We start from the raw sequence: 24,417 nt of genomic DNA on the forward strand, positions 1-24,417 counted from the left end.
CAGGAATAAATTATCTGATTTTCTATAAATAAAGGAGTGTTTCTCAAAGAACAGTGGTTTTATGAGCAATATTTATTGATGTCTGGGTGAATAAATGCCTTCAAACTTCAGATATATTGACTGGGCATAAATCAGCAGCAGAATTAGGTTAGGCAGAGCTGGTGGTGAGGCTGTGTGATCAAAACTATTCTGGTATCAGGTCCTGATTTAGGAGTCAGGCATCATCTCTTTTCCTTTGCTGTATGACTCATATTTATGAACTTAACCATCTGCTAGCTGGAAAATCTGAAAGAAAGCTTATAAAGTACAGTTTTGAGAGAATAAGAACTTTAATTTGTTCATAAACATAAAGATTGCTTGAAAGCACAGAGATGGAGTTGGAAGCAGTGGCATCTTTGAGAGGAATTATAGTTGGATAAGGAAACTGATTCTCCAATTCTACCAGTTCTGTAAAAAACAAAAAAAAAAGTTAAGCAATTTAACATTTACAATGTTATTTTCATTCTGGAGTGCAGAGAGTAGGAAAATCTGATTTATAACCAATTTAAACTCTCCTGTGCAATGCTGATTCCAGATTACAAAGGAACTTTTTGATGGAGTTATTTTTCTATAACTCAAAGCTCAGACCGAAATCTTGGTAAGATTTGGTGCCCTTCCATAGTTCATCCAGAGCAGCTTTCACTTTGAATTTTCTTGCATTTTTGTTCTTAAAAGATCTATAAAATACATACTTGTTGAAAAGTAAAAGACAAATATTTCAATTCCTGACACATCTGAAAGATGAAGAACAACAGTTGTATTGAGCTTCATTTAATGGCAATACCTTCCCATCAATTGTGAATATGGTATGCTAGATCAGAAAAGTGAGAACATTTATATAGGAATTATTTGTAACTTTTTAGATGGAGAGAAGCAATAGGAGACCTATTGCTTGTCTCCTTTTATTTTTCCTTTTTTTTGGTAGACAATAACACTGGTTCTGATAGCTTCTCTCTTCAGTTTTTATAAGGCCATTGTCTGTACTTCTATATATCTTCTCTTTTTCAATTTCTGTCCCCTGTCCGTATAAATCAGTTACTTTCTCTTCATCTCCTTTTTCCAAACCAGCTGCAAGGAATGAGACATTATTTGGTGTCTGAAAAGATGTTTCTTTGTGGTGTAAACTACCCGAGCCAAACTGATAGCCTTGAAGGCAAATAAACCAGTGACATGGAATTGTTTGGATTCTTGCCTTCCTCCTGGCCTTTCTGCCTTCAAATCTAAAGGAAATAAATGAATGTCCTTATTCCTACCCTTACATTTCATATGTTCTGTGCCTCTTCTCCTTTATCATTTCTGCATTACAGACTTCATGAGGACAGTTGGTTCAGATGCCTTATGGACATTGTTTCAGTGACATTTCAGTTCATCTCTTGAAAAAACTCCCCACTGCCCCAACCTGGTTTCATTCCATAACATTGACATTCCTCTTTTATTCTGGTATCACTCCAGGGAATAAGAGTTCAGCATCTGGAGTGGGGGTGTAACCTTAGGGGTTTTTTTTTTGTTTGTTTCTTTTTTGTTTAAAGTTGTTAAGTTCAAATAGTCTTGGTAACTTTTAAAAAAAATCACTGGTTTGAGCTGGAACAAACCTTAAAGATCATCTCCTTCCAGCCCCTCTGCCATGGGCAGGGACACCTTCCACTATCCCAGGTTGCTCCAAGCCCCATCCAACCTGGCCTGGAACACTTCAGGGATGGAGCATCCACAGCTTCTCTGGGCAACCTGTTCAATTTAATTTAAATTAAAGGAATTAAATTGAAAAAGTATCACTACATCTCCTAAGAGCTCAGAGTTTACAACTATGTCAATCCAAGATGGTTCTTTGTATTTTTACCAGATTCTTTGGATTTCATGTGTACAATAAAGAATGACATTTGCAGCAATTCTTCTAATTAAATTTTCATTTTTGATAGACCTTTATTGTAGTTTAAACTATCCAAGGAAATAAGAGTCTGTTTTTCCTTGGTGTGATATTTGTAAAGTGAACTTTCATACCTCTCTGGATGTACTTAGAAGACACTGTTAGAACAACAGGATATACTATTGAAAGTAACATAGACAAATTAATAAAGTATCTCAGTTGACATTTAAATTTCTTCCTCATAAAACAAGTTTCTAATTATAGTGCAAGGTCATTCTGGCCAGGGAATACTTTTGCAGGAGGGAGAACAGGAGGATTGTTCATGGATTTGGGAGAGCAGAGTTGTTCTGAACTGTCTCTTAAACCATGAGGTGTTTTCCAAGTCCAGTATGTCTTGCTTTGCATCTGCTACTTTTTAAACTTTTCTTTAGCTGAAATGTACTAAAAAACCAAACAAAATAGTAGGATTAGTACCTTTCTCATACAGATTTATGCCCAAGTTGCCTTTTCAGCTGTACCATGGTGTCTGTTGAATATATTCAGTAGGCTTTGTCTGTTCACTTGGGAAGAACATCACCATTTATTTTAACATGTAAAAAAAGAGTAGGAGGAGAAACTCTGTCAGCTGTTGCCTGAAGTGATGGTGCTTTTTCACTCATGATCCCTTTAAAAGAAGGGGCTGGGAGCAGGGGGAGGTTTGTGAGGTCTGGGGGCGGGGGTCTGAGGTGGTTCTGGCCCCTGCCCAGAGCAGGATTTTGGAAAGGTCACCTTTAATATGCTCAGAGCCAAAATGTGAGGGATTCCGTGGGAAGCATCCATGGAGCTGTGGGATTTATTCAAGAACAGCTTCCTGAAAGCACAGGAACAATCCATCCTCTGCTGAGGGAAAGGAGAAAGGCAGAACAAGAGATCACCCTGGCTTAACAATGAGCTTTTGGGTATACTGGAAGAGCAAAAAAGCAGCATATCAGCTATGGACAGGCAGCCAAATACTCACTGTAGTCTGCAGGAACCTTGCTTTGGAGGTTTTCAAGGCTGTGACTCTAGCTGTGTACCCAAAATATGTGATACGTGGCTTTTTCCAATATATCCTCAAATTGTTGCTCCTTTTGCACGACGTTAGTTAGCATTCCTATCTGCTTAGAAGCAGAGAGTAAATCCATATTGATCTGCTGTGAAGGAGGGAAGAAAACTGCCTTGAGGTGTTTGTTAGCCTAGAGCAGCGTTCCTGAAGTGCTTCTCTCTTTTGCAGACACTACAAGAAGCGCTGCCAGGGCCGCATGCGGAAGCACGTGGGAGATCTGTGCCTGCAGGCTGGGATGCTGCAGGATTCCCTGGTGCACTACCACATGGCAGTGGAGCTGCTGCGCTCTGTCAACGACTTCCTCTGGCTTGGAGGTAGGACTGGGTGGGGGCACTTGTAATCCCAAGTGTGAAAAATGTGTATTTTATGTAAATATGTATTTTATTCTGGCTTTTCGCAAATATGAAAATGAATATTATATGTGTTATGTTAGAAAGTTATGCTGTATTAAGTTTCTTAAGTACTGTGTTAAATATAGTTTTAGGTTATAACATAATGTTAAAATAGAAACTGTGCTACATAAGATACTTTTTTTCTAAAAAAGTAAGATACATAAGATACTTTTTTTCTTTAGACATCTAATTTCAGGCACATTTTGTTTGTGTAAATGGACTTTACCACAGGATGCGTCACTTCCTGCAAATGTCTCTACTAACCTGTTGGCTTTTTTTTCTTTTCTCTGCAGCTGCCCTGGAGGGGCTGTGCTCAGCATCTGTCATCTATCACTACCCAGGTGGCACTGGGGGTAGAGCTGGGTCTCGCAGGGCCCAAGGAGGTTCTCTTTCTGCTGAGGCAGGCAACAGGCACAGGCCAGGTAAGGATGACATTTCTGGTTTATGCTGTAAAATTATACAGATGACAGCATTAATCAGAGGAGGGAGGTTTGGGGAAGAATTTTTTTTTTTGATTTTTGCAATTATTTTTCTGTTTTGGTGTTAATGTTTAATGTGGTCATGCTTTGCAGAGAATTGCAAAGCTTTTGATTTCTTCACCTGTCTGTGATAGTTTGAATTTTGCTGGAGGAGATTCAAACAGTTTCCATTAAATAAGATCTGGCAGGGCTGCATGTATTAAGAAGAATTAAGTTTGGTACATTTTATTCAGAGTTTTTTTGCTACTCTAAATCTATTTGTTACTCTACTCAATGAGTAACAAATAGATTTTTTTTAATGAAATGCCAATAAATGAACATAATATTTAAGATTTAGTATACTTTTTCTAAACTCTTGGACTGCAAAGGAGATGGGTGAGGAGAAATATGAGAGCAAACTGTAATGCAGTGAACATTGTGGAAAAGGATGGTAGGGATCACAGGTTCAGTGTTTCTTTCAAGAGAAGAACTGGAGGACATCAAACAGAGCTTAGCAGAAGGAGAAGGAGATGAAAGGAGTTACTCTTTATCCAGCCTCCAGGTGTGCCATGGAACTCCTTGGCATTCAGAGGTGCCATATCTGGTAGTGTGTGTGAAAGAGGCAGGGCTGCTGCAACTCCATGGCCCCAGGTCCAGGCAGACAGGAGGCTGAGCAGGAGTTCCCAGCAGGCCTGGAGAACACACAGGGAACACAGACACAGCCTCAGTCTGTCCAGGGGCTGGCACTGCACTGCACCAGGGGCTGGCACCTCAACCCGCAAGGCTGAGAGCCAGAGCCCATTGCAGTTGTTGGTGCTTAGACCAGCACACACACACGCCCTCCCCTCTGCTTTTCCATGCTTGTTCCCTAAACTGTCTCAGTCCCTCCTTCTCCTTGCCTTTGGCTCATCCCCTACACCCCAGAAAGAATCTTGTACAATCCCAGGATGATCTTTCCCTCCAGTGAGCCCCATATCCCTGTAGGAGTGACCCCCCCAGTCTGTCTGCAAGGGATCCAGAGAGCTGCTGGGGTAACTGAACTGAGCTTCACCCCCCCCCACAGCTCTGTTGGCTCTGATTTGGTTATTGGGGCTCAGCTGATGGTCACTGATCCTCTCCACTCCTCTGTGGCTGTGCAGATGAGCCTGTCACACAACCTGACACTTGTCACCTGGTGTTAACAGCTCCTGAAAGGTTCTGTGGCTTTCAGCAGAGGCTGGGCTGGGGTAGGAAAATGGAAATACATTGATCGATGGGAGCTACCCAGGCCTTTGGGCTAACCCAGCACAGCTGCTGCTGTGTGTGCATTCACTCAGCACTGAAACACTGCTGGGTTTCAGTGCTGGTGTTAAGTTCTCTTTTGTGCAATGTGGTCAAAATTAATTCCTTCATCTAAAAGAAGCAACCTCCCATCTGTATTATTTTAGAAGTCACAATCTAGTAAACACTTGCTTTGTATTACCTTTATTATGAACTGTGGGTATTGAAATCAGATAATTGTGACAGTAAAATTACCTTATTTCAGGATAGAACACTAATTTTTATACAATACCTAGTCATTAAATCTGTGCATGTGGTCCCATGACCTATGAATGCATTTTACATTGGCTGTTACAATTTCACCTGGTTAGTGAGCTTTATCTACTTTTCAATGAATATTTGTCAGGAGATGTTGCAATCTGTTTGTTTGTCATGGGTACTCCTGGTTACTAAAGAGGGTAACAAGTCACAGCTATCAGAATAATTGAATCTATTTTGGGTTATAATAATCTATATTATTGCTGGTTTCTATTTAAGTTGTCTTGTATTTCAAAGTCCAGTTTTCAAACTTGTTACTGTAGTTGTATTTTAAAAGTGTTTTGGTTTCATATGACAAGATTTTTCAAAGGACTTTTCTGTGAAGAAAAATTGATTACAGTTTTTTTTGGTCATCCTTTGCAGACAAAAATATTAGTTTGTGGCCCATTAGATACTGTTCCCTAACTCTAGTTATGATCTCTGTGTTTGGAGGTGTGAATTACTGAGCTCCCTCTGGCCAAACAGCTGTTGCTGTGATATAATTTTCCTGCAAAGTTTTCTGAAAGTTTCTTTTTATTACCTGTTCCTGGCTCTGCGGTGCCTTTCATTTGAAATCCTTTCAAACTGCACCTTTGGTTATAGTCTCTTTCACTGTAATTAATTTTGTGAGGACAGTGCTCAGTCTGAGGAACAAATGCCTCTGAATCTTTCTGTGGGATAAAGCCAGAAAAAAGGGGTTTCCAAATTCTGCACAAATCAAGAAATGCCACACTTGGAACTGAAATTTTTTGCCTGATTTTGAGGCATGTAGATAAGAGAGTTACCTTTAGTGCTTCCTCTTGTACCTGGAATTGCACCTCTTGTGCCTGTTACTTCAGCCTTCACAGGATGAAGTTTCCTGCCCAGATCCAGCCAATAGAAACATCTTCCTCTGGAATCCCTTGTGATTTCCATCCTTTGGCATTTTTAGGCTGCAGCACAGGACCTGCTCAGCAGATGGGGTGTGTGCTTTATGTGGAAACAACTTTGGAAAGAAAGCTCCAAATTACAACTGAGCTTCTGCTCTGTGCTGTGGCTGCCCATCCCTGGAAGTGCTCAGGGTCAGGTTGGGTTTTTGAGCCATCTGCTCTGGTGAAGGTGCCCATGGACAGGGGGGTTGGAACTTGATGGTCATTAAGGTCCCTTTCCAAACTATTCTGTGAAAAGGGTGCTTTGACTTCTCAGGTATCTGAACCCTTTTGTTTCTATGGGGACAGGTTTAGGCTGTGTCCCCTGGAATTCCTGGATGTGTCTCTGCAGCATTCACTGTAAAGGAAGATTCTGAGTTGCTCAGTTCCTCCTGGCCAGGAAATCTGGATGTGGTGTGTCAGTTGTGGGATTTGTATGTCAAACAAGATGAGTCTGGATTGCTTTATGCTTAGATCACTGGCTGTTTTGGATTTCTCCAGTGGATTTTATTTCTTGGGAGTTCTAAGATCTTGATTTTGTTGCTCTTTCCCCAGGCAGAATTATGACACCTGAGTGAAATGTTGGTGTATATTTCAATCTAGATTTAAATCTCTGCTTCACCTGTCTGGAATCTGAGCAAGTCAACTGAAGGGAGGGTCTATCTTGCTGATAAAATAATTGTTTTTGACTGCTTAACCCTTGATATGAACAATTTTATTGCCATGTTTAACCAAAGTTTAGGGCAACAAGGTGTTCCATACTGGTAATCCAACTCTGCAGTACTCTTACATGGACAGTCTGGTTTACTGGCTTGACATGACTCAATTATTCAGAAAATTAGATGGAGAGAAATTAATGATAATTAAAAGGGATAAAATTACTTGGAAATTTTATTTTAGAGTATTGTGCAGACTAAATGAGCTCCCACAAGAAGATTTAAGTACTGTAGGTCCTGGCATTAATACTAAGTGGACTGTAATGGAAACTTGCTAACCAAAACAGTAAAGATAAAGGGAAAAAGATATGGCTTTAAATTATACACTGAAAATTCTGAAATTCTTCTTAGTGTGTCTTAGAACTCATTGCAACTTTATAGACTTTCACATTTATTTATTAACAAAATGAGATTTAACATACAGGGACCACTTGAATTATAATTGGTAGTCCTTCACAACAACAGTGATAATCCTGATTAATCTGATGATTTTGTTCAAGCCTGATGTTATAAAAGATTATAAGAACTTACTTTGCTGGCTCAATTTAAGGCTGAAAAAAATCATTTTTGTTCCTCCTTTTAGGGGCACAAGAAGTTCTCATTGATCCAGGTACATTATTTTCCTGCATGTTTCCAAAGTATTTTGTTGTATTATTATTTGATGTGTTTTGCAATTGTATAGATAGTTACTGTCACTTGCCAAAACTAGTAGTGATCCCTGATGCTTCAGGTTTTGGCTCTAAATCTTGACAAATCATAGAGACTGAATGGTAACTGGCACAAAATAAATACTGTAGTTCTGTGATTGTGTCTCAGTAAATTCTGATCAACAGGATTTCTTTCCATGAGTAGTGAGGATTTAAAAATATTTTTGAAGTGACCAACGTGAATGGTCACATGTGGTTCTGTAGTGTCATGGTGCTCCCTCAGTCATCATGAACAAACATCTTGCACTTCCATAAAAATAATGTTAATCTCCAGATGTGCTTGGTCTGATTCATTAAGGTTAATAAACATATTAAAAAAAGTTGCCTTAGCATTTAAGTATGTAAAAAACCATTCTTTCTGCTCCCTGAGTAAATTCAGAAATAGCTTTCACAGTAGTTTCTAACTGTCTATTGACAGTTAGGGCCAGCTCTGAAATACAGAGATTTTTTGCCATTTTTGCAGAAAAACCTCTTGGAGAAATCAATTAGTGTATAATCCTAAATAAATTACAGTATAATGCTGCAGATTAAGTAATATGTAAGAAGGTATTGAGCCTTGCCAAGCCTTTGATATGTTTCCACTTTTATGATGTTAACTCCAATAAAATCAAATTCTAAAAATAAAATTTCCACATTCTTTCTAATACCCCAGATTTCCTTGGCATCTATTTCAAATTCTTATCCCTTATATAGATCCTTTCTGTCTCTTGCCTTCTTTCTTATATAAGAAAACCATTTTCTTACTGTTTTGTCTGAGCCTTTTTTTCCCCTAAGGTGTGCTTTAGAAACCCAGTTTTAAAGTAGAAGGAATAGTTCAAAGATTAAAGCTGGCTATTCAGATGTGGCCATAATATAAGTTTAGCAATCTATATTTTATTCATAGTCTAAACATTCAAATAAGGGCTAAAAATCATGAATTTTTTTTACTAAGTGAAAGATGATTTCCTTTCTTTCTAGGTAGGGCAAGTGTATCTTGTGTATTCTGTGTCAAACCTACAGCATACCCTAGCTTGCTTTTTAGATATTTAGCATTTGCCAAGAGTCCCTGTGCTCATTTCTGACCCTGTTCTCTTCCAGGTGCTCTGACCTCCAATGGGATCAATGCAGATACCAGTGCTGAGATAGGACGTGCCAAGAACTGCCTGAGTCCTGAAGACATCATAGAAAAATATAAAGAAGCCATTTCTTACTATGGCAAGGTAATCCTGATTATTTATAAATGAACACTTTAAGTACTTTTCAACTATGAACTGCTGAGGCTTTGGTTTTGGGGGATCTTTTAAAGCATGGCAGTGAGGTTTGTAAAACAGCTTCCAGCTCTACTGGAGCACTTTTTAGGTTTTTGTGCAAATGCTCAGAGCCTGAGATGGAAAAGGAGCTTGATGTCTGCAGTCATAATAAGAAAAGAAAAATAATTGTTTTTTACTGTGAAGATGGTGGCTCAGTGTCCACATCAACACTAAAGATAAGTTTGATTGTATTGCAGGGGAGTTATTTAATCACTTTTTAAATTCAGGTATTTCTCTTGTTTGATAATGTATCTTTAGACTAAGCTTATAAATATTTATTACAGGCATTTTCATGTCCATGTTAAAGGGAGACTCTCCAAGTGAAACAATTCCAATTGTGTGCATGAGTTAATTTATGATCAGGAGCAATGAAAGGTGATAATTCTGGGCACAGTGTCAGATAAATTAGAATCCATCAGTAAAACAATAACTGTCAAGGATGCATTCAGCTTTTTAATGTTACCTTAAGGGTACATTGCTCATCTTGAAAGGGTGTGATGTGTCTAGGAGTATAAAATTATTGGACTTAGTTGAGCTTAAGGCAGGATATTTATATTTTGATTATTTATAATATGCACTGTGCTCTCAGCAAGTAATAATTGTGCTTCACTGCAGCTTCACTTGAAATAACAAAGAAATTTGTGTCAGGACTGATTTATAACTCTTCAAGACAAGCACAGTTACCTCCTGTCTGTTCCAGACCTACAGAGTAACTCCTTGCTCGAATGCTGAGGAAGCAGCACTTTCTGCAGACTTTTTATGTTCTCATTCAACTGAAAAAACTTTTGTAGCACCTTCTAAAATAGATTCAATCTCCCCTGATTTGCTTTTGCTAATAAAAATGCACGAGAGAGGAATATGTGACAGCTTTGCTGGTGTAACTCTTGCATTTTGTTATTGAGCTTTCTTTCCCCCATTGGTTTTCAAATATAAAAACCTGAAGAGAGCTTAACTTCAGCAGAAGGTGGGCCAAATAAAATACCCAGTATCAGTGTTGTTTGAGGAAATCACCAGACCAGATTGTCTGGCTAGAAAATTGCCTGTTTGTTATCTGAGCACAAACAGTTCAATGCACATCTGCATTGTCTCCTTAGCTTCCTTAAGCAAGCTAAATCACTAAACAGTCATTTACAGCAAATGTTTTTCAAACAAATATTGGAACAGTCAGATTGGTTTCTAATTCTCTCATCAGGAATATTGTTTTAACTAAAGAGAAAATGGATGCAGCAATAAAAATATTTGCATTGTAAAGGTAGAATTTATTTGCAGACACAGCACCCACAACCAACCATTTATATGAGGTTATCCCAAATGGTTCCAATATTCCCAGCTTATCTCCTCACCTGAACTCTCAATATGAGAGCAGTGAGTGAAGAGGCTGAAAGCAGCTGTTTTGCACAATAATATTTGAGATGACACCTTAACTTTCACTTGGGCATATGTTGATAATTTAACAGTGTAGTCATTAGCATTAAGGAATTGCTGGGTTTGGAGGATGTGACAGCTGATTTATGTGCTGAGCAGAAATGCTCATAAAATCTAACAGGTGCAATACTTCAATATTATTTTAATTTTCTCCCTCTCCAAGTACAAGAATGCTGGGGTGATTGAACTGGAAGCTTGTGTGAAGGCTGTGAGAGTCCTGGCAATGCAGAAGAGGAGCATGGAAGCCTCTGAGTTTCTACAGAATGCAGTTTATATCAACCTTCGGCAGGTCAGTTGCAAAGTCCAGGTTTTTTTCTCTTGTCATTTATCAGAATATACTGGAAGTTACTTAGATTCAGGAGTCTCCAGTTTATTTTCTGTACCACTGCATTCCTTCTGACAAGAGCTTGACTTCTGAGGATTTTCACATCTGTGAGTCTGGGTTACAACGTATTGAGAGTTCATCTAAAAACATGAGGACTTAGTTTGAGATTAAACTCCGTTGCTTCTTTTCCCTTGTGAAGGTAAAAAAAAATCCCATTGTTGTTCTCTTGTGATGCTGTACTAGGGAAAACCAGCTGCCTGGGACTGCTCTGCAGTGGATTTTTAAAATTTTCTTGATTGCATCTCATTCAATGCAACTGAGCAAATCAGGAATGGCCTGTTGCAGAGTGAGCTGAAGGGTCTGATTAGTGTTCTTAATCAACTGAATTTTTGTTTTGTAGTGCAAAGTCTTAATTAAGCCAAATCAGAAAGGAATTCAGGGGGGAAATCAGTGTTTGGAGCTGTGTGGAAAGTGCTCAGTATCACCACAAAAACAACATGAACACTCGAGCAGTGTCTCAAGCTTGGTGTCACTGCTCACAGAGAGATTGCTGTGGTTGAAAGGATTAATAAAAACCTGTTAGGTTTCATTTTTGGTTTTTGGTTTTTGCTCATTACATCTTGGTAAGATGAGCAGTTTAAGTCCACACCATTGACCTTATTCGGCTCAGACAGGGACAGCCGATTTATGAGGGAGGTAGAACACTTTCTTTCATTTGCTAAGAATCCTTTCTCTAGAATAAATTTTCTAACAAAGCATTAATGAGACAATAATTAATTGATAAGCTGTCATAAAAATCATCAGTCTTTTTAGAGAGTGCCTTAATTGCCATAATCCTTGTCGTGCTAAAGGCCTTCTCTTTAATTCTATAATCTGTTTTTTTGCTGGTAGTTCTGCACCCTTTGTTGTTCACCCATCCTCTTGTTCTGGTGCTGTTATTCTTGTTGCCTGCAAACTCCAACATTGTTGTTGTTTCTTTTTCTGGAAGTGCCATGAAAAGAATACCCTGTTCTCCCTGACACCACTGATATTGCAACTTTCACTTCTTATCAGAGGAGACCTGTAAGACCCAGCATCTTGGTTTGAAGGACAGGTGTCTGACAAGGAGGGCGGGAACCTCCTTTGGAATAGAAAATGTGATCCCCCTTCTCTCCAAATAACTCTGAAAATCTGGGGCTTTCAGGCAAAGACCTGGGAAAAGGAATCACAGTTCTTCACTGGTGTGTGTACCCTCACCCCCTGGCCAAAATCTCTTGGTATTTTTGCCCTTTCCAGCTGCCAGTGAGCCTGCAACCAGTCCAGCCCAAACCAGTACCGACTGGGATCTCTGCAGGGCTGGGGAGCAGAGATTGTGCTGGCATTATTGTGTGAAATAACTGTAGGACTTTCCAGGGCTTTTCGGGGCTGGGAAATGTGTTTTCCATAAAGAGAGGTATGGCTGGGAATTGTATTTACAGCTTTTAAGATTTAATGTATGAAGCATGGAAACAAGAGTTGTATTTATAATTTGGACTAACTCATGAGGAGGAGTCATCCTGGGATAGCTGAGGGAATAAACTGTGGGACAGTGCTTTTCATTTGTAGGTAAATAGAACATCAGCACAACCAATATTCTGCAGCAGAAAAAAACACCTCACAGTTTAAAGTGTAAGACTTATAAACAGGAAAACCAGTTCCTATCCATAAATTTAATTTCATACTCAGTCTAGTAATATCATGTAATTGGTATTTTCTGATGAGCTGCAGGGTAATAAGACTTAACTTTGCATCCAGTTATGAGGAATAAATTGTAAAATATAATTACAGAGAAAGTGAGATTATAAAATTTTAATGTAGTAAGGAATAATTAAAAAACAAATAAAAAGTTGCATTCTTTGAAAGCCTGACTTGAAACAAGCCCGAGGAAAAATTCCATTACCTGGAAAGTGACCTACAGCCTTTCCAGGTGCAGTTGTAGCTTTGTCTGGTAGAGCAGTCAAATAAAAATTAACCAGGTGGAAATAATGCTGTGCTTCAGGTGGTGGCTGTTTTGCAGCCACTTTACAAGCATTAAGCTTTTATAAATTTGTGAGGTCAGGAAAGATGTTTGTAGGTGTTACACCGGTGGCCTGCAGAATGCCTGCTGCAATCTTCCCAGAATTAATTACTTGGAGTATCTCGGTGGGTTTTTTCTCATTTTTTCTTCTTTTAAATTCCTGGATAGTAACACATAACTGTTTGTGCTTAGGAAAATGCAATTTTGCTGTCTTTGTGGTGATGAAAAAAGGTTTTCTGCAGCTGAGGAAAATACTTGATTAACTCTGGGGACAACCATTAAGCAACACGTTATGTAACAGTGGTAAAAACTTAGATATGATGAAAATAAAGCTTTCTGGGAATCTGCTGCCTCTCTCATAGTAATTCCAATTATTAGTGCTCCTGTCTACCTAAATAGCACTGGCCTGTCTTTTATCATCCGAAAGAATTTAGTGAACATTGTCAGTATTTGTATTTAAGGAATAGCTTTTGAATGGTTTTTTAAAGCTATTTTTTTTTTGCTTTATTTCTGGATTATGTACTTGTACCCTTTTCAACTTTGCTGCCATATTTTTCATTGTTCTAACCTGTTAAAAATGGCATAAATAGGTGACTTCAGTATGATACCTCATGTTCTTTCTGAGTGATTGCTTTTGGGAACTATGATAACGTCTCCAAATTTTTTCTGTGCTTTCCTTTTGTGTTTTTTGTTTTTTTCCAGCTGCACTGATTTCTGAAAGGTTTCACCCTGGTGCAATTACCTTTTCTCACAACTCATGATACTGGGCTTGGCCTTAGGGATGGGTGGTACTTTTGTGTCAGGCACTGTCTTCTGTTGTCATTTCTGAAAAAATAGGAATTTCAGCTTCAAAAATTGTCTGAAACTCTCTAAAATGCTTTGCTACTCTGTGTATTTCTTCATATCCTGAAGTACAAAAATTTGAACTGTCAGATAAGGTCATGGTGCCCTCTGATAACTCCTCTTTGATGTGTCTCATATCCCTGTATCCAAAATTAGAAGTGACTTTTGAGAACAGACTGCTTTTTGTAATTATATCAGGATTTGAGTGCCTGAAAGACATTTTGAAGCTCTGCTTACAAGACCTAATCCTTTCTTTTAAAAAACCAGCCAGTGTGGTGAGCAGCTTCCCTTTGACTGTCCAAGCCTTTAAGTGCCTGAAGTTAAGCAGACTGATTGATACTTCCAGTTTTGAAGAATGAGTTGCTGTTTCTGTCCTTTAGGGCTATTTTTGGGTGAAGTTTGTCACTTGAAACACTTTGCAAAACGTGTTGGCAGCTTTAGAGTAATTTCAAGTACGTTTTATTGCTTTTGGTTGTGCCAGGTCCTGTGCACTAGGTGTCAGCATTGCTCTGCCTGCTGGTTCCTGGGACACAGAGCAGGAATCATCCAGAGTTTCTGTGGCAGTCTCTTCATGGCTGGCTGACTCCAAAGCAAGATTATCATTCAGGCCAGAGGCAAAAGGAATTAAGTTACCTGGGACTTAGGCCAATACACTGATAAGCTGAAGGAGCACATGGTGGTAGTTCCTTATCAAGTTGGTTTCAGCTTTAAGCCTAACAGGACTTTAACTAAATTCCATCTCACTTGTGTGCAAGTGTATCATAGAATTGTTTAGGTTGGAATAGAGCTCAAGACCAACCATTAACTCAGCACTGCCAAACCCAACACTAAACCATGTCCCCAAGTGTCACAGCTACACATCTTTTAAAGCCCTTCAGTGATGGTGACTCCACCATGTCCCTGGGCAGGCTGTTCCAATACTTGACTCAGTGAAGACATCTATGTCTTTCTATGACATTTTGCTACTTTAACATTATTTTTTACCTTATTGGGAAAAGCTCCCCTTGAACTCACTGCTGCCCTCCAAAACTTGCTTTGTGCAAGGCTGTGGTGAGGCCCTGGCACAGATTTGCCAGAGGAGCTGTGGATGTCCCATCCCTGGGAGTGTTCAAGGCCAAGTTGGATGGGGCTTGGAGCCAGCTGGTTTAGAAAAAGACATTCCTGCCCATAGCAGGCAGTTGGAAGAAGATGATGTTTAAAGTCCCTTCCAACCCAAACCATTTTATGATTCTGTGATTCAATCTCACGGTGTATAAATCACAGTGCAGTTTCATGGAATGAAAAAATTGTGGTTTACAAGATTAGAAACATAAAAATCGAGACAGTAGTTTCTTGCCTTCATAGCCTGAGATTTCAAGATTAGATTTAATCTTCAAGGGATGAAAATCTTAGTGAATCAATAAATCTTGGAAGTGCTATATTTTTGCACTCCTTTCATTCACACCAATATCATGTTAAGTATCTTCCATAAAATGTGGAGCTGTTTAGCTGTTACTGACTGTTTTGACTGTTTACTTGTTAGTACCACTTACAAATAAAGTTGAAGCTGCAGAACTTCATCTTTGCAGTTTTTATTAACAGTTGAACCAAGCTTAACTTTCCCTGGCTGCAGAAGCTGTCATGCCTGGCTATGTGCAAATCCCTGCCCTTCTGCAGCGCCAATGTCTGCTATTATATCTTTCCTCCTGTTTGTTTTTTAAAACCCAGCACTTTAAATCTTTGATTAAAAACCATCCCTTTCCTCCTTTCCCTTCCAACTGCAGCTCTCAGAAGAGGAGAAGATCCAGCGTTACAGCATCCTGTCGGAGCTGTACGAGCGCATCGGGTTCCACCGCAAATCGGCGTTTTTCAAGCGCATCGCGGCCATGCAGTGCGCGGCGCCCAGCATCCCCGAGCCCGGCTGGAGGGCCTGCTACAAACTGCTGCTGGAGACCCTGCCTGGCTACAGCCTCTCCCTGGACCCTCAGGACTTCAGCAAAGGTCAGTGGGATTGCCACTTAGCTGGCTTTCCATAATAATTTCCTTGAGCGATTTCATCCTGGACCTAAGTTGTTTGGTCATCTGAAACTAATGGCAGCAGATAAAGCAGTTGTTTAACACTGTGCCTTCACTTTCTCTTAGTGTTGTTCCAGTAATTTCAAATTTCTGCAAGTCACTGCTGAATGTGTTGTTGTGGTTCCCTGGTTGCAGGAAGTAATTACGTGTTATTTATGAGAACTTAGTTTCTTATGTTTTTGGAAAACATGCTTCTGAGTACATAAAAAGGTCATCTATTATTCTGGATTACTTTTTCAATTAAAGTGCCTTCAGCTGTCCCATCAGAAACTGTATTTCTTTTGGTTTTATAGCTGTTTGACAAAAAGGATTAAAAATCCTTTGTATTTTTGTATATAGACACACACACACACACACATATATATATATATATAATGTAATTATTAGGGTCAAATATGTCACATTTTCCCAAAAATGAGATCAGAGACAGCTGAATTGCTGCTTAGCAGCTCCTTTTGACTAAACCTTTCCAATACCAATGATTAATATTACCTTGCATTGGGTTATACAGCAGCAGTTTTGGGGACCATTCCCTAAATGCTGTAGCTGCAGGAGAGGAGCAGGAAGAGATGGGCTGAGCTGTATTTGTGGATGGTTAGTGTTGGTTTTTTAAAACTGTTGTGATTTGGCAGTCAGATTATATGTGAGAGGAGGTAGCAAATGCCAAGTGGACTTGGTGGAAAGATGCTAAGAGTCTAGGAATAGGGAATGTGCTGGGAAAAATATGCTGTACCCTGGGATAGGACTGTGTTGGGAGAAGTTGTAGAAGTTCTGCAAGAACTTATAAATAAAAAAGCAAAGAAAAGACATGACTGGTATTTATCTTTCATTTTTCCCTTACCTTCATGTTGCACTGAAGTGAGTAGTCTCGTTTTTTATCCCCAAAATGGCTCTTTTAGAGACATATGGAAAGATCACTGCAAACTCTAAGATAGAAATGACATTTCACACATGAAAAATAATGACACTCTCAAAATATAAACTCTCAAGGTTTGGTTGCAGTAAATATTCCTAAAACAGTTTGCCAAATGCTGATGGGTGATATTACAAGGAAGGCTGTTGAAGTTTATGAAGTATTGAACATCTCGAAATATCTGTTATTTAAAAATTATTGCTGTTGCTTACTACTAAAAGCAGGTTAAGCTTCATGAAGAGTGCTGCATATTATGGTTCTGAAAGGAAGGTTATGTTAAGATCATCTATTTATTCTTCCCATAGATACTCTACAAATATGAAGTAATTCATAGCCTGAAACTTAAAGACTGAAAATCAGGATATGTGCCTTGTGTTCTAAAGTTTTATTGCTTTTATTGCTTGGGAAAGCATTTAGAAAAAGATATCTCTTGCTTGATCTTTAAAGAGAGTTAAGAATTACTGGGTAGTTTTTTTTCTTTACAAGGGCATGGAGTGACAAGACAAGGGGAAATGGCTTCAAACTGAAAGAGTAGGTTTAAACTGGATATTAGGAAGAAATTCTTCCCTGTGAGGGTGGTGAGGCCCTGGCACAGGTTGCCCAGAAAAGCTGTGGCTGCCCCATCCCTGGAAGTGTCCCAGACCAGGTTGGATGGGGCTTTAAGCCACTTGGTCTAGGGGAAGGTGTCCCTGCCTATGGCAGGGAGTTGGAAATAGATGATCTTTAAGGTCCTTTCCAATCCAAACCATTCTGTGATTCTATGATTTCAATTTCTGTATGAAATCTCATGTGCATTGTCCAGAGAATTTTAAAAAAATTAAAGGTTTTGAGTATAATTTTGGTTTTGGGAAGTGTTAACTTCATCTTCAGAATTTTAACTGTACATTTATTAGTCGATAGACAAGCATATAAAATAAAACTTGATTCATGTTTAGATATTCAAGCAAATACAGCAATCCTATTTTTTGTGTTGACTACAAGGGTTGGATTTTGTAACAACCATTGGGTGATTGGTATGAGTGCCATAAAATTACTGCTTAGCATGTGAAGAAAACCAAAACCAATGTGTTTGTGATGATTTCCACCTTTACAATACATTAATTATTATGATTTATATTACCTGCATTTTCCCCAGGAACTCACAGGGGATGGGCTGCAGTGCAGATGCGTCTGCTCCATGAGCTGGTCTATGCTTCCAGGAGGATGGGCAATCCTGCCCTATGTGTCAGGCATCTCTCCTTCCTGCTCCAGACCATGCTGGATTTCCTTTCTGACCAAGGTAGGATTTTTAAAGAAGCAAATATTTGCACTTTCTTCTGATCCACGGTCAAATAACGTGACTCTGTTTTGTAACAGAATTAATTTGGGAAGGAATAGAGAGCAGGGAAGTTGGGGAGTTCTGTGTATGCATGAGTGGGTTGTGGATGGTAGGCAGTCAACAGAAAGTTGAAATTAGATCATCTTTAAGGTCCTTTCCAACCCAAACCATTCTGTGTTTCTAACTTTTAGAAGCTAAATGTGATGGACATGAGTTAAACAGTATTTAACTGGGGCAGTGCCCTTGAGTTCCTCTACATTCTACAGTTTATTTATTTATTTTTTTAAATTCAGCAATATATTTTAATAGGATTTGATTTGTCAAAGGTTGACAATGCAATGAATGTGTCTGTGGATGATTTTCAGCAACGGGAATGGTGTGTGTGAGGACTCTTCTGTGGGGTAGGACCAGGTAACATTTACAGAATCACCCAGAAAAGCCAAAAGTGACAACTGTTGTTTTGTATTATGTTTCTTAGGAAAAATATTCCATAGTGACTTGTTTATCTCCCAGCTTAATGAGATCAATAATCTTAATGAGTACTAAATTATTTTAAAATTTGGTTTTTCTTCTCAGTAAGCTAGGTAAAAAATGCATTTTTTCCAGTTATTCCTTTGTTTACAATAATGAGGATGGAAGTGAAAAAGTATAGGTTGGCTATTTTTTTTTCTCTTTTCTCCTTTAGTTATGGCCAAATGTCTCCCCTTAGTGACTCCTGCAGCAAAGAACTTTGTTGGCAAACTTTAGGTATTTGCCTGCTTTATTCCCTCTGTTTAGTGGCTCAGATCAATGCTGGAGGAAAGAGAGGAACTGATAAACTGGAATAAATTTGCTTTCTGCCTGTAGATCTTATTTGCTGTCAAAAGGTCCTTGGATTTTCCAGGACTTACAGTGGAGCTTTGTTGATATATGTATGGAAAGTTGTCCTGAAGACAAGGTTTTAAACTCTTCCACTCTGCATTTCCACATGTGATATTGTTAATCCCTAATCCTAAAAAGATTTGAACTCTTAAAGACAAGAATCTTCTGTGTTCTTTGCCTTCAGACATTGTATGTCTGAGTAAAACTTCCCGTTTCATAGGCCTAGGATAACTGTGATGTTTAGTGCCTTTGAAAAAATCAAACTAAATATTCTCCCATGTGTTTGAAACACAGTTGAATATTTTTCTTTCCTTCTCTCCTGAATACATACAAAATAGAACTTGTTGTTGAGTTTGGTGTTTTTTATTGATAAGAAATGCCAGAAATGTATTTCTGGCCTGTATTTTTTTTTTGGTAACTGCTGAGATTGATACTGTGTGACCATAGAATCATTAAGGTTGCAAAAGGCCTCCAAGATCATCAAGTCCAACCTGATGTTGTGCGAGAGTCCATTTAGCATAGAAAATTACTTTAAATTTATAGTTCTTATAAAAATATTGGAATATTGGGAAAAAATAAACCAACAAACCTTTAATCTTGAATTGTAGTACAGGACAAAAGCAAGAGAATTGAAGGCAGAGGGAGGATTAGGTTACAGTTTTACTTACTGTGAACTGTTCTCTTATAAACTGGCAAAAAGGTGTCATTAGAGTTCTTCTCTGATGCCACATGACTGAAATTTCCAGGTTTTGTTAATGAATTGAAGGTTTAATTAGAAAACAGAAATAACACAGTGGTATTGGAGCTCAAGAGTGCTCAGATTTTACTATTTTTCTATGCTGCATAGAAAATCACCAGTTCCTAAGGGTGGAGGAAAACTCACTCTTTTGGAAAGTCAGTTTTGACTTGAATGTGTTCTTTCCTAAATAAACTTCATCTTTTTAAAGCTTGTTACTGATTTTTTGCTAAATCCTGTTCTTGTATTTAAAGTTTGGGTAGTGTGCAGATAATTTCTAAAATTAGAATAAATAGAAGTGAAAACTCTCAAGCTGAGCGGAAGTTACCAGCTAAACATTTGGCTCTGAAACTTGACCTTCTAACCCTTTTTCTCTCAGAATTAACTGCCTCTAGACACAGAAAAGGAACATTTTCTCATTTTAAAATTTAATTCTGTTCATTTACTAGTTCAGTTGAAACTGGGATACTGATTTATTCTCCAATTAGAAGCTCAGCTGCTGAGATTTATTTGTTACAATGAAATCTAGATCTATTAATTAGAAACTCTTGCTTCTATTAATGGAACACCAATGCATAGTCAAAACTGGTTTGCCTTTAAAACAAAATTTAATGTTTGAATTGAATCATGCATTTTAAAATACAGCTTGTCTGTGTTTACTTGAATTTACTTGAATCTCCAACCATGCAGCCTGGCAAATCTAAATAAAGAATATCATCAAGTAAATGGGAGATGTCAGTCACTATTTTAACAACATGGAAGCTAAAAGTTTGATTTAAAATTAAGCTATTTAGTTGCATAAATATGTAAAATGCAGTCTTCTGCAAAGCAAAAAGAGGTACGAAATTCTGTGTAAATGCTCTAATCTCAAGCTATTATGTTTTAATGGTAACAAGCCCTTAAGAATCACTTTCTTTAAATAAGAATTAAAATGTGCAGTTGCAGAGTTGCTTGGAATTGAGCCTATCTTTTGCATAATGCTTTTTGAAACAAAACTGTGTGTACAGCTCGGTGAATTTGAATTGAGTAATGTCAGATATTTGGAAAAAATTGCCATTATTTTACTGTGGCTCTTCACTGACAATATTCATACAACTTAAATGGGTTGTGGCTTGCATTGAGTGCAAATAATTCTGAGTTGGCTCATCTGTTAGGGCTTCTCTAGACACAGAATTATGTGGAGACAGCTGCTAAGGAAATGTGACCACTCACCAGGCAGTCCTTGGTGAATGAGTACCGAGTTGGGAATGTTTCTCCATTGCCTCTTGAAGATTTGAGGTTTGAAAGTGAAAGCTTTGAATTGCTTTCTTTTAGAAAATGAGGCACCTGTTTGAAGTCCATTGCAAGACCTTGGTGTTGATCTTTTAGGGAAGGGAGGAATGAACGTGGGGAACATCAGGTGAACTTGGCCTGGGTACTGAGGATCAGCCAATGGATTTTAGGGGAGCAGAGATGAAGGTCACCAGTGATGTGCTGTTCTGGGAGGTGGATGTGAGGTTGCCACTCACAAAATCCTCTCCAAGCCAGTGCCCAACTTGCCAAAAATCTGTGAGGTCTACAAAGTGCTGGAGTCTTGGCTGTCTTTTGCTCCTGTGAGGCTTCTCCATCCTGCTGGTGCTGCTGCCCTGGCTCTGCTTCCTGGGCTGGGCAGCTCTGGGAGGAACCTGGGGAATGTCCCTGGAACCCAGGGAGATCTGCCATGGCACTGTGTGAGCAGTGCTGGAGCCTAGTGGGGGTAACCCTTTCCTATGCTTCTCATCATCATTGCTGGCATTCTCCTACTTTCCTATTTTCTCCTTCTTTCCTCCAATATGAAAAAATGGAAGCTGAGTTGTCACTTTGGATCCTAACATTTAACCTCGTTTGTGTTTTAATCTTTTTGTGTGTGTTCAGAACCTAATTCCTTCCTGCATTTGTGCATCAAGACAAAACTTGTCTCTCTTCAGCTGGAGCAGATCAGAACAGTCCCTCACCCCTGCAAGTTCATGTTCTTTCAGACATTCAGCAGGTTTCCAAGATTTCAGGATTGCCTCTGGTGGCAGGGATCTCCATGTGCTGAGGTGACATTTTCACACCCAGCATGCATAGCATGGGATTAAACTAGGAGTATTCCATTCTTGTTTTTTTTTGTTTTTTGGGCTCATTCCTTAAACATCCTCAAGGTTCATCTATTTTGTTGTTTGGGAAATAATGTGCACTTCTCAGTGTAGCTCTGCCAATATCTTCCTGTCCTGTGGTTATTGCTGCTGCACTTGACTTCTTTCCAGTGTTCTGGTGAGGTGACAGCCTTCACATCTGAGCTCTCCACTGCACTGTCATGTACCTAATGAATTAAACTACTGAATCTATAATGATTCTGCATTAAACATGCAGAAGTAATTGTTCATCTGTTGACCAGGGGTTTGGATGTCTTTGTTCTTGAGAGAACTTCCCAGAATATCCTGGTGTGTCTGTCCTTTGGTGGTTGTTTCTTAAATCATGTTTCTTAAAGATGTTTATTCTCAGCCTGTACTGAGATCATTGTAACTAGTGAAGAATTTCTGCCGAAATTTCTGCTGAATGCTGTTTCAGTTCTCCTCACCTGTAGATGAGTTGGGATGGACTTGTCAGTGTTGGCTGGGAAGGCCACCTTGATGCCTTGACAGCTTGGACTTGTTGGTAGCTGAGGGTCTTCACACCATTAATGTGATGGTCTCCACCCCATTAATCTGAGAATACTTCTGGAACTTTCTCCTTTCAAGCCTGCTGTGCTCAGGTGATGGGTGAAATATCAGCTGGCAGGGTGAGGTTGTGCCTTCTGCAAAGAAGTGATGAGCTTGATCTAAGAAAGAAACCCCAAGCCTTGTTCATCTTCAGGAATTATGGTTAAGCCTGGACTGAGTGTAATTTGGTGATGTCAGACGTGGTGTCTTACAACTCTTAAAATATGTCTTTCCATCTTGCATTTTGAAAGAGGAAATTATGCAGTATTTTAGACTTTTTTATTTATAGAACAGATTGCATATGCATTCCCTCAGTGTCATTTAAATTTCAAATTGCTGTGTGGAAGTGTGGAAAATAAGGAAGAATATTAAACTGGGCTCCTGAAAATTGACAGCTAGGCTACAAGTGAATGTGGAAATGACTTTAACCTTTTGTAGCCCTCCTGCCAAGCAACAATAAAGACCAGACTTGGTTTCTGAGGATCTTTACTTAAAAATGTAACATTGTCCTGAATTTCCATCCAAACCTGGGAAAATGAAGTGAAGGTGCACAGGCACTTGGTGGGTTCTATCTCCCCTCAGAGACTGGGCTATATGAATTTCACTGGAGCAGGGAATAAGAATAACCTGTGAGCCTAAAAATTAAACTTTTGGGCATGGAATTATTTTAAATGGCTTTTTTTTTTTTGAGGGACTGCTGGAGTAGCTTGTGACTCTGTTCACCTCACTGCCTCCTGTTCTCTTGTTCAAATCTTGCTGTGACTTTCTGATTTCCCTATGTTTTCAGAGCTGTAGCCAGAGCTGTTGAGAGTTTCGGTTCATTTCAGTTTGAGCTGATTGCTCACCATTTCTCCCCTCTGTTTGCCATTTCTCCTGCCTATTCTCATAATGCTGCTTTTCTTTTTTTTTCTCCTGCTTTTTTATATTTAGGTTAGAGGGAACAAGATTATAAATATTACAAATAAAGACATAAGCCCAGAAAAGATTTTGAGGTGTAACTTGCTCAACTCATGAAAAATAATTTCACACAGAAGCAGGAAGCCTGCCAGAACTGAAAGATAATTGAGGTATGGAAAGAGACACTCAGGGAAGATTGAGCTGTATCAGAACATTTGGATCAAGGTTTTCTGTTTAGGAAAGAACATTCCAAGGCTGGTCCTTCCTCTACAGAGAATAAATCTGTGAAATTATTTTGAAATGTAATTAGAGGTGGTTTATGGTGGGGAGTGATCTGAACTGTAAAATGAACAGTAATAAATTTCAGGTACCAGATAAGGTTCAAAGGCACTAAAAGCATTTTAATTTTAAACAGCTGAATTACAGTTGCAGTTAATTTCTTAAAGTGTTTTTATCTTCACTTTAGAATTACAAATGGCAAGTGCATTGCTGTATTTTTTTAAGAGTTCAAGAGGGATGGAAGTTCTTCCAACTGATATATCTATGTCATAGTCTTCCTAGTGACCCTGGCCACAGCCTGATTCTTTTCACAAGATTCATCACTCCCCTTACACATCTGTGACCCTCTCTGTACTGACTAAGTGACCCTGGTCGTGGATATTTCTCTTGAAGTGAGGTAAACCAAATTCCATCCTTTGAACCCCTCTGGAGTTCAATAAATTTGGCTCAGTATTGGGTGCATTATAAGAAGCTCTAGTAAATACTGGTAGGTGTGTGGATAATTGTGATTTAATAGGAAGAGGTTGGAGCATCTTTGAAGCACGATTTATTTTCAAGGAATGATGGAGCATTGAAATGAGTGTGATTTAGTTGATATAGTATTCTCAGCAATTCTCAGTATACTCAGCAATAACCAAGTCATCCCTGTATTATCAACACTTTTCAGTACAAATCCCAAAACACAGCCTCAGCCCAGCTACTGTCAAGGAAATTAACTCTACCCCAGCCCAAAGCTGCACTTGTCAAAACAGATGTCAGCTATTAGGAAACTGCAAAAGTGACAATATCACAATTTGTTGACAAGCCAAGGTTATTTGGAAGAATTTCTAGAGCAGATTTGATTGTGATAATGGTACTTGAGAGTGGAGGATAAGAGATCCTGTGTTGGAATCCTGCTCTTCCAGAGTCTGCTGCTGCTGTCCCAGGTAATCCCCAAAGCTCTGCAATGAAGGCACAGCTGCTCTGCTCTGTAGCTTCTCTTTTGTGCTGCAATGCTTAAAATACTTTAAATTG

The 24,417-nt window shown here is 38.9% G+C and overlaps 1 protein-coding gene across 3 annotated transcripts in view; it reads left to right on the forward strand.

Annotated features, from left to right (window-relative positions):
* Window positions 1-24,417, forward strand: part of TRAPPC9 (trafficking protein particle complex 9) — a 442,757-nt gene that overhangs the window by 8,680 nt on the left and 409,660 nt on the right. For 2 of the 3 annotated variants that reach the window (XM_005426619.3, XM_031061592.1), the window contains exons 3-9: window positions 3,156-3,301; window positions 3,673-3,801; window positions 7,602-7,628; window positions 8,803-8,924; window positions 10,603-10,728; window positions 15,406-15,622; window positions 17,746-17,889. In XM_005426619.3, coding sequence (XP_005426676.1) covers window positions 3,156-3,301; window positions 3,673-3,801; window positions 7,602-7,628; window positions 8,803-8,924; window positions 10,603-10,728; window positions 15,406-15,622; window positions 17,746-17,889 — 911 coding nt within the window. The remainder of the gene's footprint in view (window positions 1-3,155; window positions 3,302-3,672; window positions 3,802-7,601; window positions 7,629-8,802; window positions 8,925-10,602; window positions 10,729-15,405; window positions 15,623-17,745; window positions 17,890-24,417) is intronic. The other variant, XM_031061591.1, reaches the window with a different exon arrangement.

Source organism: Geospiza fortis, unplaced genomic scaffold, assembly GCF_000277835.1.
Source record: "Geospiza fortis unplaced genomic scaffold, GeoFor_1.0 scaffold351, whole genome shotgun sequence".
Taxonomy (NCBI): Eukaryota; Metazoa; Chordata; class Aves; order Passeriformes; family Thraupidae; genus Geospiza; species Geospiza fortis.